We start from the raw sequence: 12,924 nt of genomic DNA, 5'->3' as shown, positions 1-12,924 counted from the left end.
GTTCTAAAGTTGATTTTGAAAAGTAAAATGGAAACCTCGACCCACTATCTAGATCAGATAGGAACCTTGGTATAATTTGGGTTGAACGCCACACGTAAACGTGATAAGTTCGATTGAACAAAAACGGTTGACGCCACTAACTACTTAGATAAGTCAACAAAGTTTTTGGACGAAATTCAAGAGAAGAATTCTCTCAACAAATTGACAGCATTTCATAAGGTTCAAAAGTCCTCTACAAAGTAAAAATTCAGCTATTTATAATAATCTCCTAAGCTAGTCGAATGGTCTCTTACAATCCTTAAAGTGTAAGCAAATGAACCACTTAAATGTGCAAAATAGATTCGGCTGAACTTGATAAGCTTCTAGAACTCTCATTGCACCTTGGCCACTTTGATTGATGCATGAAGGAGTTAGATTCGGCCAATGTACATAAATGAGCTCATTTAAGTTGTATCTTTTCTTTGAAAAGTGACCAGCCATTAAGAGGATTGAACGGCCAAATGAAGTGTGAACACTCGGTTTCAAAGAGTCATTATGTGTGAACATTCCAAACCGAAAAGCCAAGAGTGTGAACTTCATGTGTGAACGGCATTATGCTGGTTCTTGAATCATTTAAAATCAGTTGAACATTCTTCATGCATGTAACGCCATATTCATTGAACCTATGGTTCATGCACCTAGCTTAAATGCTTCCATCCACATTCAGCCAACCTACACAACATGAACAAATGGATTTAGTTAATCATTATTCAGCTGAATCATATTAAAAACATAATTTAGACAACATTAATCCATATAATTATAACAAGACACAATTAATTAAACTAAGTCTAATTAATTAGGTTTGGACAAGACACATTAAAACATGTATTAAGACATATTTATAAGCTGTAGGAAATTAATTTGACTTAATAACATGTAAGAAAAACACAATTAACATGCATAATTAAATTGTCCAGATTTGAGACCAATTAAATAGCAAAAATTAATTGAGCTGTAATAAACTAATTAAATGACTCAAATGATTATTTCAGCTACTATAATAAGGTCTTAATAATATTGAGCTGAAATTGAGCTGGTTCGAGCTCATTGAACTTGAAGGAGCTGGAAATGAGCTAAATCAAGCTCTACAAAAATAAAATTGAGCTACGTCCAGCTTGTAAAAACGACGAGCCTCGCTTGTAGGCTGAAACAATGGTCGTTCCCGGGGGCGGGTCGTATCAATCGCATAAAGTGTAAAAGTTTTGTTCTAGTAGCTAAAGATATTCCGTAGCTAAAGATATTCAATAGCTATGGAACCTTAAAGTATGAGTCCTTATGTGGTAATTAGACCACTCATGTTGATAGTGGAATGTGATGGCTTGGTATTATGGAAATTTTAATATTTTAAAATGGTTATACTAGTAGATTAGTAAATAATGATATATTAAATAAAATAAAAATTAAAGTATCATCTTCCTAAACTAAACACCGCCAAAATTTCAAAGAGAAAGAAGCCATAGGAGCTTGTTAGGTTCGGTAATGGTGTCTTTGTGTGCATGGTATGTATTTTAGTCTCATTTTTAATAATTTCTATGTGTCTGGGATCGCTATAGCTTAATCTAGCTAGCCCGGGGACTAATTTGTGAAACTGTTAAAATATTAGAGTTTTGTCATGAATGAATGCGTATGAGTTTTAATTATTTATGGAAGAAAATGGTTAGTTGTTGATAGATAAACAACTTTTGTTAAGAGATTTTTGGTGAAATTGTCAAATAAAGATTAAATTGAAAAATAGAAAATTTTACATGGTGAAATTGTGAAATAAAGGAAATATAGGGCTTGGTAAGGACCTATATGATATTCGACTATGATGGGTTATAGGAAATTTGCATGAATTTCCATTTTTATAAGGTAGGGACTAAATTGAAAAGAAATCAAAAGCATAGGGGAAAAATTATAATTTTGCTAAAATATGAATTTGGGTTAAATTGAATAAAGTAAATATTGAATTGAGCTGAATTTATCCATTTAGATCAAGACAAACCTCATACGGCTTTAGATTAGGGCAAAGGTAAAGTTTCGGATTAGTCGTCTCCGTATCTATAATTAATCATCGAGGTAATTTCGTGTAATTAAATTGTGTTTATATGTTTTTAATTGAATTATACATGAATTGTGAATTGTCATATATATATACCGATCACATATCCAACAATGTTACGTCGACTACCAAGCCCCGTTTGAACCTTAGGAATTCGTAGGTTACAAATGACATGTCATTAAGGTTTACATGATTTGGGTGCTTGTCTTGAACGTCCTACAAATGGCTGAGGCCCGGCATGTGTTGCGAATACTCCACAGCTCGTGTAAGCAACATCGTGTAGCTACGTTCCGACCCACAGCTCGTGTGAGTATGCCCATTTGCACAGCTCGTGTGAATATTCTGATTCACAGCTCGTGTGAGCATACATGTACAAGAATTGACGGATTGCAATTATATGATTTAGCACACTATGTGTGAGCTATTCCGGGTATCCAACGGTATTTTAAATGGTTCAACGGGCATTATTCGGAAAGGAAATGGTAAGAGTTCGATATGAACTAAGACATAGACATATGTGAATTTCATTCAAATGGTGATACATGGTATATCAAGAGTGAAATGGATGATATATGCATATGATACATGATTAAATGTTGTGCTCATCCATGATTATATTGCTTATGTTATATGATTAAATGGCTAACATGTTTGGTGTATATGCTTAGGCTTTGGCTAAGTTACGGTTGGATTATGTCATGTTTAAATTACTTATTATGTGTTGAAATGGTAAGTTGTGTTTTACATTATTCGAACTTACTAAGCATTATGCTTACTCTGTGTAATTTTTCATGTTTGTAGTTAATTGGAAGCTCGATCAGGTTGGAAGCTTGTCAGAGTTATATCACACTATCCATCGGCTATATCAGTACCTTTGGATGTTTTTAAGTTTGGTTATAATGGCATGTATAGGTATTTTTGGTTATTGAAGTAGCCAATTGTTTTAGCCAATATGTTTTGGCCTGTGAATTTGGTATTTTGAATGTTTGAAATGGTTGAATAGGTTGTTATGTGTATGTAGCCTTATAATGGTTGAATTTATAGTTTATGGATGCTTAGATGATGGAAGTGAATATAGTCATTTCGGTATGAAAATGTAATTGGCATATATGAGTTATGATGTTATTTGCTAAATGGTAAATTTGGTATTTGTGAATGTGAATTTGATATGTGATCAAAGTGATAATTTTTTGTTAAAAGATGCACATGGTTATATATGTTTATGTTTTCATTGACGTGCCTTTGGGCATATTTGTTGTATGTAAATGTATCATATTTGATTAGCTTGATTATGCATGGTTTTGATGCATATTGATGGCTTGTTTAATTGCGTAAAAGTGATTATAGGTACATGTATGAATGGGTGAGAAAAATGGCTTAGAAATGGTCTATTTTTTGTCCACACGGGCAGAGACATGGCTGTGTGTCTCAGTCGTGTGTGACACATGGCCTAGTGACACTGCCATGTGTCTCCTATAGCTTTCAAAAGGTTGCAAGGCAGGCTGTTACACGGCCGTGTGAGGTCATTCCAAAGGGTACACAGCCTAGCACACGGGCGTGTGGCTTGAACGTGTGACCCAAGTCAATGGTTACACAGGCACGGACACGGCCTGGGACACGGCCGTGTCTCTTGGCCGATGACCCCTGCAATTTTGAAAATTTTCATTGTTTTCTGAAAAATTCTATATATTTCTGATTTAGTCCTAACTTGTTTCTAATGTATTTTTAAAGCCCCGAGGGCTCGTTTAAGAGATGATATGCATGTTATGGATTGGTTTTAATATGATTAATGTTATAAATTGAAATGTTTAAAATTTTTGTTCGTTTTGAAATGAAAACTCCGGTAATGCTCTATAACCCTATTCCAGCAACGTATACGGGTTAGGGGTGTTACAGTTTAGTGCTCAAAGGTCTTCAAGGAACCATTGCAGTCACCTTATTATTCATTGTGGTGGTAAAGTTTCTGATAATAAATAGAAGTAACCAGTTTCTAATGATAAGTCTAGATACCCATTTCCAGAGATTGTTTTTTCAGGTCGCTTTGAGGTATATAAATCATGTTAATAGTTTTAACATTTTTAAAATTTTGACATAACTTCTTATAAAGTTTCATTTTCACTTATTTGATCCCATTCTCCCTGATATTATACGATAGGATTGTTTCATGCATGTTTCCTTTTGTTTTTATACTTCCTTTTACTAGTTTTACTAGTTTCAAACTTTCAGTGCTCATTCGATTTGAAGTTTATTGTGTTTAATTGATTTATTCTCAAATGTTTGTACAAGATTATTTAGAGACTCCCAACAGTGACAAATTGTTTAACAAAATGGTGGTGGTTGGTCACCGTGTTTTCTTTTTTCAGTAACAGAAGCTAGAAGGGAAGAGAGAAAGAGAGAAGAAAGATGGAAACAAATTTTTTTAGGGCGATTTGGGATTTCACGATTTGGGGGGTTTTTTAGATTATTTATTCCTTTTTAATTTTATATTTAATTCTTTTTTTTACACTTCATCTTCAACCTGGCACACTATATAGATAGTTTTGTTGATCGGCACTTGACTAACGGTCAACTGATGTTTCCTATAACGCTCTAAATTTTTGAATTGTTGTTGTTAGTTTTTGTCAATAATTAAGTATATGCTTCAGTGGTTAAGTGTTCTGTTGTGTGATTAAGGTCAGGGGTTCAAGTCTCGCTTTTAGAAAATTTTGTTATTCTTTTGGTTCAACTATTATCCTTGAACGTTTGACTTAAGTTTATTTTTGTGTTAATTTATGCTAAGAATGAGTCTGTTAGTTCGATGGTTAAGTTATGTATAGTACCAAGTCTTGTGTTCAAGTCTTTGCGCATGCAATAAGGAAATATTTTAATGCTACTTGGTAAAAATTTTAGTTATAATTTTTCCTGAATTAAATATTTAAAAAAAAAACAAAACGCTCATTTCCCTTCTTCTTCTTACTATTCTTTCTTCTTCTTCCTTTCTTTTTATTTTTGCTTCTGTAAATTGTTATTGGGTCGAATTGGGAGTTCTACGTTGCTCATTATGTCAATTGGAATGTTATTGTGTAAGTTCTGTCGTGATTCTTTGTTGTTTTAGTGAGTTTTCGTTTGTTATTATTCATTTTGTCAAAATGGGTTTTTTGCTCATTTTGCTCAGATTCTCTAGTTAAGCGTTCGATTGGTTTCCATTCTAGGCGAAGGTCTTACTGGAGACGCTCCTCCAACACACTAGTTTCGTTTTTCAATTTTATAGGCAAGGTGAGTGGGTGAATTTCGAGTTTAGTTTATGTCAAAAAGTTTCGACATAGTTTTGGTTTGCTTGTTATTTCTAGCGAATTTTTTCAGATTAATTATGTAATCGGTCACTAGATTGTCATTTTTTGGTCTTGGATTCATCCCGATTGCTTATACGTCGAAACCGTGTTAGGTGTGTAACGAAAACCCAAATTTCTGTGATTTGCGAACACCAGAAAACATGGTTGTCGATGCCACACGGTCGTGTGCCAGGCCATGTGCTAGGCCGTGTAATTTATTTTTTTCGAATTTGAGGCACATGGGTGTGTGTCCAGGTTGTATAACTCACTGTTTTAGATTTAGGGTTACATGGGCTAGGGACATAGGCATGTATCCAGGCCGTGAACTCACTATTTTGGATTTAGGGTCACATGGACGTGTGTCTAGGCCGTGTGAGGGAAATTTTGGTTTATGAGTCACACAAACGTGTGCTTGGTCGTGTGTCAGACCATGTAACTCACTATGTTGAGTCACACGACCGTGTGCTAGGCCTTGTGTAATATTAAGAGGGCCATATAGACGTGTACTAGGCCGTGTAGACCACACAGGCCAGCCACCCAGGCCGTGTGAATCCACATAGGTGTGTGGGCCAAAAATAAGAATTTGTCCTTTGGGCCGTAACCGATGTTCATATTAGAGGTGAGTAAAATCCGATTCAATTCGAAAAACTCGATAAAAATTTCAAATTTTGAATTAAATAGTTTGAGTTATTTGAGTTAATCGAGTTATTCGGATCAACTCGAATAAAAAATCATTTTTTTGTTTAACTTGAATATGAATTACACAATTCGAGTTATCCAAAAATCCGAATAAGAAAAGGCAAAACTATGTCGTTTTGATAAATGTTTACATCTTCTAAAGTTAAAAGTCAAAACTATTAAGTTATAAGGCAAAACAATGATGTTTTGATAATTATTTACTCGTTAAGTTAAAAGGCAAAACCATTATATTGTTATGTAGTTAAATAATCTTGTACTTTGTCTACTAGTTAAATAATCAATCCATGTAAATGCAACATTGAGTATAAATAATAGGATTCGTTAACTCGACTCGACTCGACTCGACTCGACTTGACTCGAAATTTTTTGACTCAACTTGATTTGATCAGAAAAATTTCAAATTGAGTTCGGTTGCTAAAATAGGATTCGCCAACTCGACTAACTCAAAATTTTTTTAACTCAATTCGACTCGACTCGATCGAATACTCACCCCTAGTTCGTATCGAATGTAGGCCTACCGTAAGGTCTGTATGATCTGAATTAGACAATGAAACTGTTATCTGACGATCTATTACTGAATAATTTGTTATTTATATATGTATAGTTGACATGAGATCTGAAAAGTAACTGTGATAGCTTTACTTGAGCATGATCTGAATAGGTATTTCTATATACGCATATCTAATGTCTGTTAAATCTGCATCTATATTGGGTTGGGATTGTGAAAATGAGGAAGTGTAAGTAGTTTAGTAATCTGCCGAACTTAGTGGCTAAGCCAGAAACTTATATTTGATTTTAGCGAGTTATCGCATTCTGATCCGGTAGCTTGACTGCAGTATTTCTGAAACATGACACATAGTCACTATGCAGTGTGTAGGGATGGATGGGTACTTGATACCCTATATGGTGTGTAGGGATGGACGGAGATGGTGTGTAGTGGTTGGGGGTAGGAATCCGCATCTGTATCTGAACTGTTCTGCAGTTGTATCTAATATCCTTTGTTTCTGTTTCTGTATCTGGTTCTAAGAATTTACTGACTAAAGACGAACTGAAATCATATATGTTATATTATTGTTTAATCGAAAATGTAAGTTGCACACTGAGTTGTAAACTCATTTAGTCCACTTGTTTGGATTACAGGTAGCCCACAAACTTAGGCGGGACGGTGTGGCAGGAGCTCGGTCATTACTCTTTAGTTATTTTATCATTCATTTTATAAACTTATGCTAGTGTGTGTTTATTTTGGATTACGTTTCAGAAGTTGAATTTTATGTTTGATTTAACTAATTACATGCTTTTCGACGATTGAATTTCAAGTAATTAAATGTTGGGTTGTTCTAAAATAATTTGAATGTAACCTTCAGACATGGTCTTAACTTTTAGGCTAGGTATGAGGTGTTACATTTTCCGTTAAAATTGGGTTGATTTGTGGAAAAATTGTTATGTTGAGGGCCTCAATAAAAAAAAGGTCAAGGACACAAAACCAAAAACCCCTAAACGTTGAGGGTATTTTTTGCAATTATGCCAAATAAAAATATAAAAAAAAACTATAGTCTTTAGTTAAAATCTCATTATATATAGTATATATTTTCTTTTTTCAAGATATAAAAATGACAAAAACACTGTTAAAATAATATGATTTATTTTATAAAAGAATATTTTATAATTATTCAATTAAATTAGTGCTTAGTTAACTTATAACACCAATTAATTAATTTAATATATAATATGGATATATTCAAATATATATATCTACATTTGTGAATCAAACCAAAGATGGAATGACAAAAAATATATGTTTAAATCTTTTATTGACACCTATCCTATGAACTCAACCACATGACAGCCCCTAACTCTATCCTTTACCAAAAAAAAAAAATCTAAATCAAGTAGCTAAAAAATAAATAAAAACTCAGTTTTTCTTTTCTTTTCTTTTTTTAACTAATGGAATTGCAGCAAGCTAACAAGAAAGTGTGGGAAACATTAAGCATTATTCTTTCTTTTGACAAAATTGTACCCAACTACAAAAGCAGAAGAAAGGTTCTTAATCTCTTTCTATTCTATTTCATTCCTCAATCAATTTTCTCAAAATAAAGAATACATGTTACACATAAAAATCAGTTGTCATAGCCCACCACAATATTCCACTTTCCTTATATCCCAATCATCTTTCTTTTTCTTAAACAAGAAAAGGGAAAAAAATCACCCATATCTTCTTTTTACCCCACAATATGTGTGATGGGGTTTAAATAAAATTAAAATAATTTTAGAGTATCAAAATTGAAGGTTTTGAAATATTATGGTTTTAAAATGAATTTTAAACTTTTAGACATTTTAAATAAAGATTAAATTAAATTATTGATTTTAAAAGGAGTTAGATGCATTGGATATGAAATTATAACCAAGGAGGAGGAGATAATCCCTTTTTCATTGCGTTTGAAATTTTAAAATGCTTTTTTATCTAAAAGTAACAAAGGGTACCTAGTTTTTAGGTTTAAATTCCGATGAGAAAATGTTTTTACCCAAACCCAAAAGATGGGGATTTAGGTGTTTTGGTTTTTGTGTTTGTATGAGTAAATTATCAAAATAGCATTTATTTATATTAGCCCGTTAAAATGTATATAAAAATTAGATTAATTTATATTTTATGTATCATTATATTAAATTATTTAAATATTTCATGTATCATTATATTAAATTGTTTAGATATCATTTATTATTATATTTAAGTTTTAAAATATTTTATGTTTCATTAATTTTATAAATAATTTATATTAATTACTTAAAATGTATTTAAAATTTATACTTTATGCATAACTTAATTAATTTTTAACTTTCCACTATCCTATTTAAAAGAATATTTTAATCTTTAACCATAATTTTTGGTAACAATGGAGCATATTTTTTCATAGCACTTTTTTCCTAGATTTTTTAAAAGCACTTTTCTACAGCAGTGAAGAATTAGCCCGAAAAGTGATTCATTTTTAAATTCGAAAAAGTTGGGATTAAATTCTAAATATAAAAAATGCAGAGGTATTTAGAGCTGATTTTATCCTTTACAAATATATATACAATCTTTTTCTGCCAAAACAAAAAACTAGGACAGCACCAAAAACATTCCACAAATATGGCTTCTTGTTTCTCAATGGCTCGTGTTTTTCTTGCTTTCCTTGTTGTCGCTTCCTCTCTCGGCCATGTCTTTTCGTCACCATTGCTATCTGATTCAGGTGACCGACAAAGGGCGAACCATACTAAAGAGATTCAGAAGCTGAAGCTGAAGCTGAGGAGAATCAATGCTTCTCTGAACAAGATCAATAAGCCTGCTTTCAAGACCATTCAGGCATCTTCTTTCTCTGCTAACTATTGTGCTAGTCTTGGTTTCTTCCCTTCTGCAGCTTGTGTTAATTACATGGCTTGTTCGCACGCAGAGTCCGGACGGGGATGTCATAGACTGTGTTCTATCTCATCTTCAACCTGCTTTTGATCATCCTGCGCTTCAAGGCCAGAAACCTCATTTTGTGCAGGAGGATCCACCGGAGAGGCCAAATGGCTATAAATATACAGAAGCAGTGGCTGAATCTGAAAGCTTCCAGTTATGGGCAGATTCAGGTGAATCCTGCCCCGAAGGGACTGTTCCAATCAGAAGAACTAGGCAGAAAGACATACAAAGAGCAAGTTCTATTACAAGATATGGAAGAAGACGCGTAAGGAGAGACTCAACAGGCAGCGGCCATGAGGTTAGTAAAGGCAATTAGTTTTGCATTACAAAGCCTAATTAATGTAACTTGATATATCCCTTTTGCAGCATGCTGTTGCGTTTGAAAAAGGAGACGAGTATTATGGAGCAAAGGCAAGCTTAAACGTGTGGGCCCCTCGTGTGTGCAATGAATATGAATTTAGCTTATCACAGATATGGATAATCTCGGGTTCTTTCGGCAATGATCTAAATACCATCGAAGCTGGTTGGCAGGCATGTCCCTGGCCTAAACTACTTTTACTTTCAGTCATCAGCAGCATGGCATATATGAATAATTATCACATTCATTCATGTTTCTTCAGGTTAGCCCTGAATTGTATGGAGATAATAACCCTAGGTTCTTCACATACTGGACTGTGAGTATAATAAATAATATCTACCAATCCTTTAGTGTTGAACACAAGAGTGTCTTCTAATGATGATTTAAGTTTGAATCTACAGACTGATGCATACCGAGCCACTGGCTGCTACAACTTGCTTTGCTCTGGTTTTATCCAAACCAATAACAAGGTTGCCATTGGAGCTGCAATCTCTCCAACCTCATCTTATAATGGCAGACAGTTCGAGATCGGCTTAATGGTTTGGAAGGTACAAAGTTATTAGGGAGAAGACAATAAAATAAAGGCATAACGTCTTCAACTTTATTTCTTTGTTTTAACTGTTGAATATGCGAATTTTTTTTCAAACCACCTAAAATAGATTAAAAACTTGTTGATCCAAATAGATGTCTCACACCAATTAATTAATTTTAATATTTTAAAAAAAAATTATAATGTATATTTTCTAGTTTTACAAAAAAAAATTGAATGATTTTAATAACTTTCTATATTTTTTGAATTTTAAAAATATTAATTAATATTTTATATTATATTAATGTGACAAGTTAGCAAAATTAATATTTATTAATATTTTCATTGAATCTTAAATAATTTGATAAAAAATTCAAAATTAAAAGAAATGAAAATTAAATGAATAAGAATATTTTTTAAAAGTAATTATCATAAAATAAACAAATGTGGCAATGCCTAGTTTTCGAGAAAGCAAGTTTGAATTTGTTGTTTTAATTAGCTTGAAGAAACACTTTTGTTTGACTAGCTAGCCTTGAGAATGCCGCGTCATTAAATGCACCTTAGACTTTTAAGCTTCGTTTAAAATGTAGTTTACCTCTAAATTTGCTAAAAACTATCATAGTTGATATTTGAAATTTTTATACTTGTTAGCACATGGATTTATATTCCGTCATATATATTACCTGAATTTGTTAATATTTTTATTCTTTTAAGGGTTAATCTGAACTTATTCGAAAATATTTAATTAATACTTAAATTTGTCTAAAAAATACTTAACTAGTATTTAAATTTGTCCAAAAAATTATAATTTTTTTAAAATTAATTTATATTTTAAAAATATTTTTAACTTTTAATTCATGTTCATCACGTGTTATATTGAGAGGATGCCATGCGTTATTATAGAATTGACCATCAATGTCACATTAACACAAACTAATGATGTTAGTGCGGAAGTACCAACTTCGGTGACGGAATACAAGTCCAAATACTAACTAAGTAGGCAAAAAAATTTTAAGTACCAACTAGGTACTTTTAGACAAGTTCAGGAGACAAACTACACATTAACCATTAAGTTTTTACTACTAGTTTCAATCATCTTATTGGTTGAACTCTACACAAGGTCCCTACACTATGCAATGTTGTGGATTTAGTACTTCAATTATTATTTGATAAATACTCTGTTAATTATATACATAGTACAGGGACCTTCTACAGAAATTTCCATATAAGATTGTGTGTTTTATTTCAGGATCCGAAACATGGAAGTTGGTGGTTAGAATTAGGATCAGGAATACTGGTGGGGTACTGGCCAGCAATACTGTTCAGTCACCTAAGAAGCCATGCGAACATGATACAATTTGGAGGAGAGATAGTGAACAGTAGATCATCATCGTCAGGGTTGCATACGTCAACTCAAATGGGCAGCGGCCATTTTGCCCAACAAGGCTTTGGGAAAGCAGCTTATTTCCGGAACCTGCAGAGGGTTGATTGGGATAATAATTTGTTGCCTATAACAAACCTTCGCCTCTTGGCTGATCACTCTAATTGTTATGACATCACACAGGGAAGAAACAACCTTTGGGGAACTTACTTTTACTATGGAGGCCCTGGAAGAAATGTAAGGTGCCCTTGAGATTTCCTTTTAAACACACACACACTCTGAGGGTTCAACTTTTTCTTTTTTAACTCACAATTCAACCCGAACAAGTATTCATTTCTTTAAAAAAAAATGTCTATATTTAAATTTTTAGTTTAGAGTTTCATTCATCCTTTATATGAAAAAAAAGTAATAATAAATATTCCTATGAAGTTTTTTATGTTTTATATAAAATATATAGAAAACAATGTAAACTTGGAATAAATCAAAAAATAAATTTACATGGATTCCAATCTCCATTTCTAAACCTTCAACTTTACTATTTTAATCAAAAATTGTAAAATTTATATGGGTAAATTTGATTTTATTGTTTAAATTTATATTTAAGATTTTTCTCTTTTTACTTCAAATTAATATTTGAATTTAGCTTTCATGAAACATTTTAATATATTTTATAACATTGTTAAAATGAGATGACGAGCACTAATCAAATTGTTACACGTGGCACATATGGACATGTTATCAACTGAATGTACCCACCATGCCAACAAACACATTAAAAATATAAAAATCTGTTAAAAACAAAAAATTATTTAAAAATTAAAATTTTCCATAAATATAAAGAATTATTTATTATTGGAATTTTTCAAAATAAAAATACTATTAAAATTAAATTTTAATAGATTAAAAAAATAAAAAATAATTTTAGAACATTCAAAAAAATTTTAAAAGAAAGTAGACATTTATGGAAACTTACAAAATAAAAAATTTCAAAAATTTTCAAAAAAATTATGGAATTTGATCCACTTTGACTAGTATTGATTGATGTTGATCATCGACCAAAATCTTTTTCCAGTAAAATTTGAGCCAAAAGTAAGTAGTTTGATCGATAGCTAATTTAAATAGTC

The 12,924-nt window shown here is 32.2% G+C and overlaps 1 protein-coding gene across 1 annotated transcript; it reads left to right on the top strand.

Annotated features, from left to right (window-relative positions):
* Nucleotides 1–9,177: 9,177 nt before the first annotated feature.
* Nucleotides 9,178–12,199, top strand: LOC105775478 (uncharacterized). Its single transcript, XM_012597989.2, has 6 exons — nucleotides 9,178–9,433; nucleotides 9,522–9,830; nucleotides 9,899–10,063; nucleotides 10,153–10,206; nucleotides 10,292–10,438; nucleotides 11,669–12,199. The coding sequence occupies exons 1-6, from the start codon at nucleotides 9,221–9,223 to the stop codon at nucleotides 12,050–12,052; spliced, it is 1,272 nt and encodes a 423-aa protein (XP_012453443.2). The 5' UTR covers nucleotides 9,178–9,220; the 3' UTR covers nucleotides 12,053–12,199.
* The last annotated feature ends 725 nt before the right edge of the window (nucleotides 12,200–12,924 follow it).

Source organism: Gossypium raimondii, chromosome 10, assembly GCF_025698545.1.
Source record: "Gossypium raimondii isolate GPD5lz chromosome 10, ASM2569854v1, whole genome shotgun sequence".
Taxonomy (NCBI): Eukaryota; Viridiplantae; Streptophyta; class Magnoliopsida; order Malvales; family Malvaceae; genus Gossypium; species Gossypium raimondii.
The sequence above is the reverse complement of the archived record's forward strand: the minus strand, read 5'-3'. Positions and strand labels throughout refer to the sequence as shown.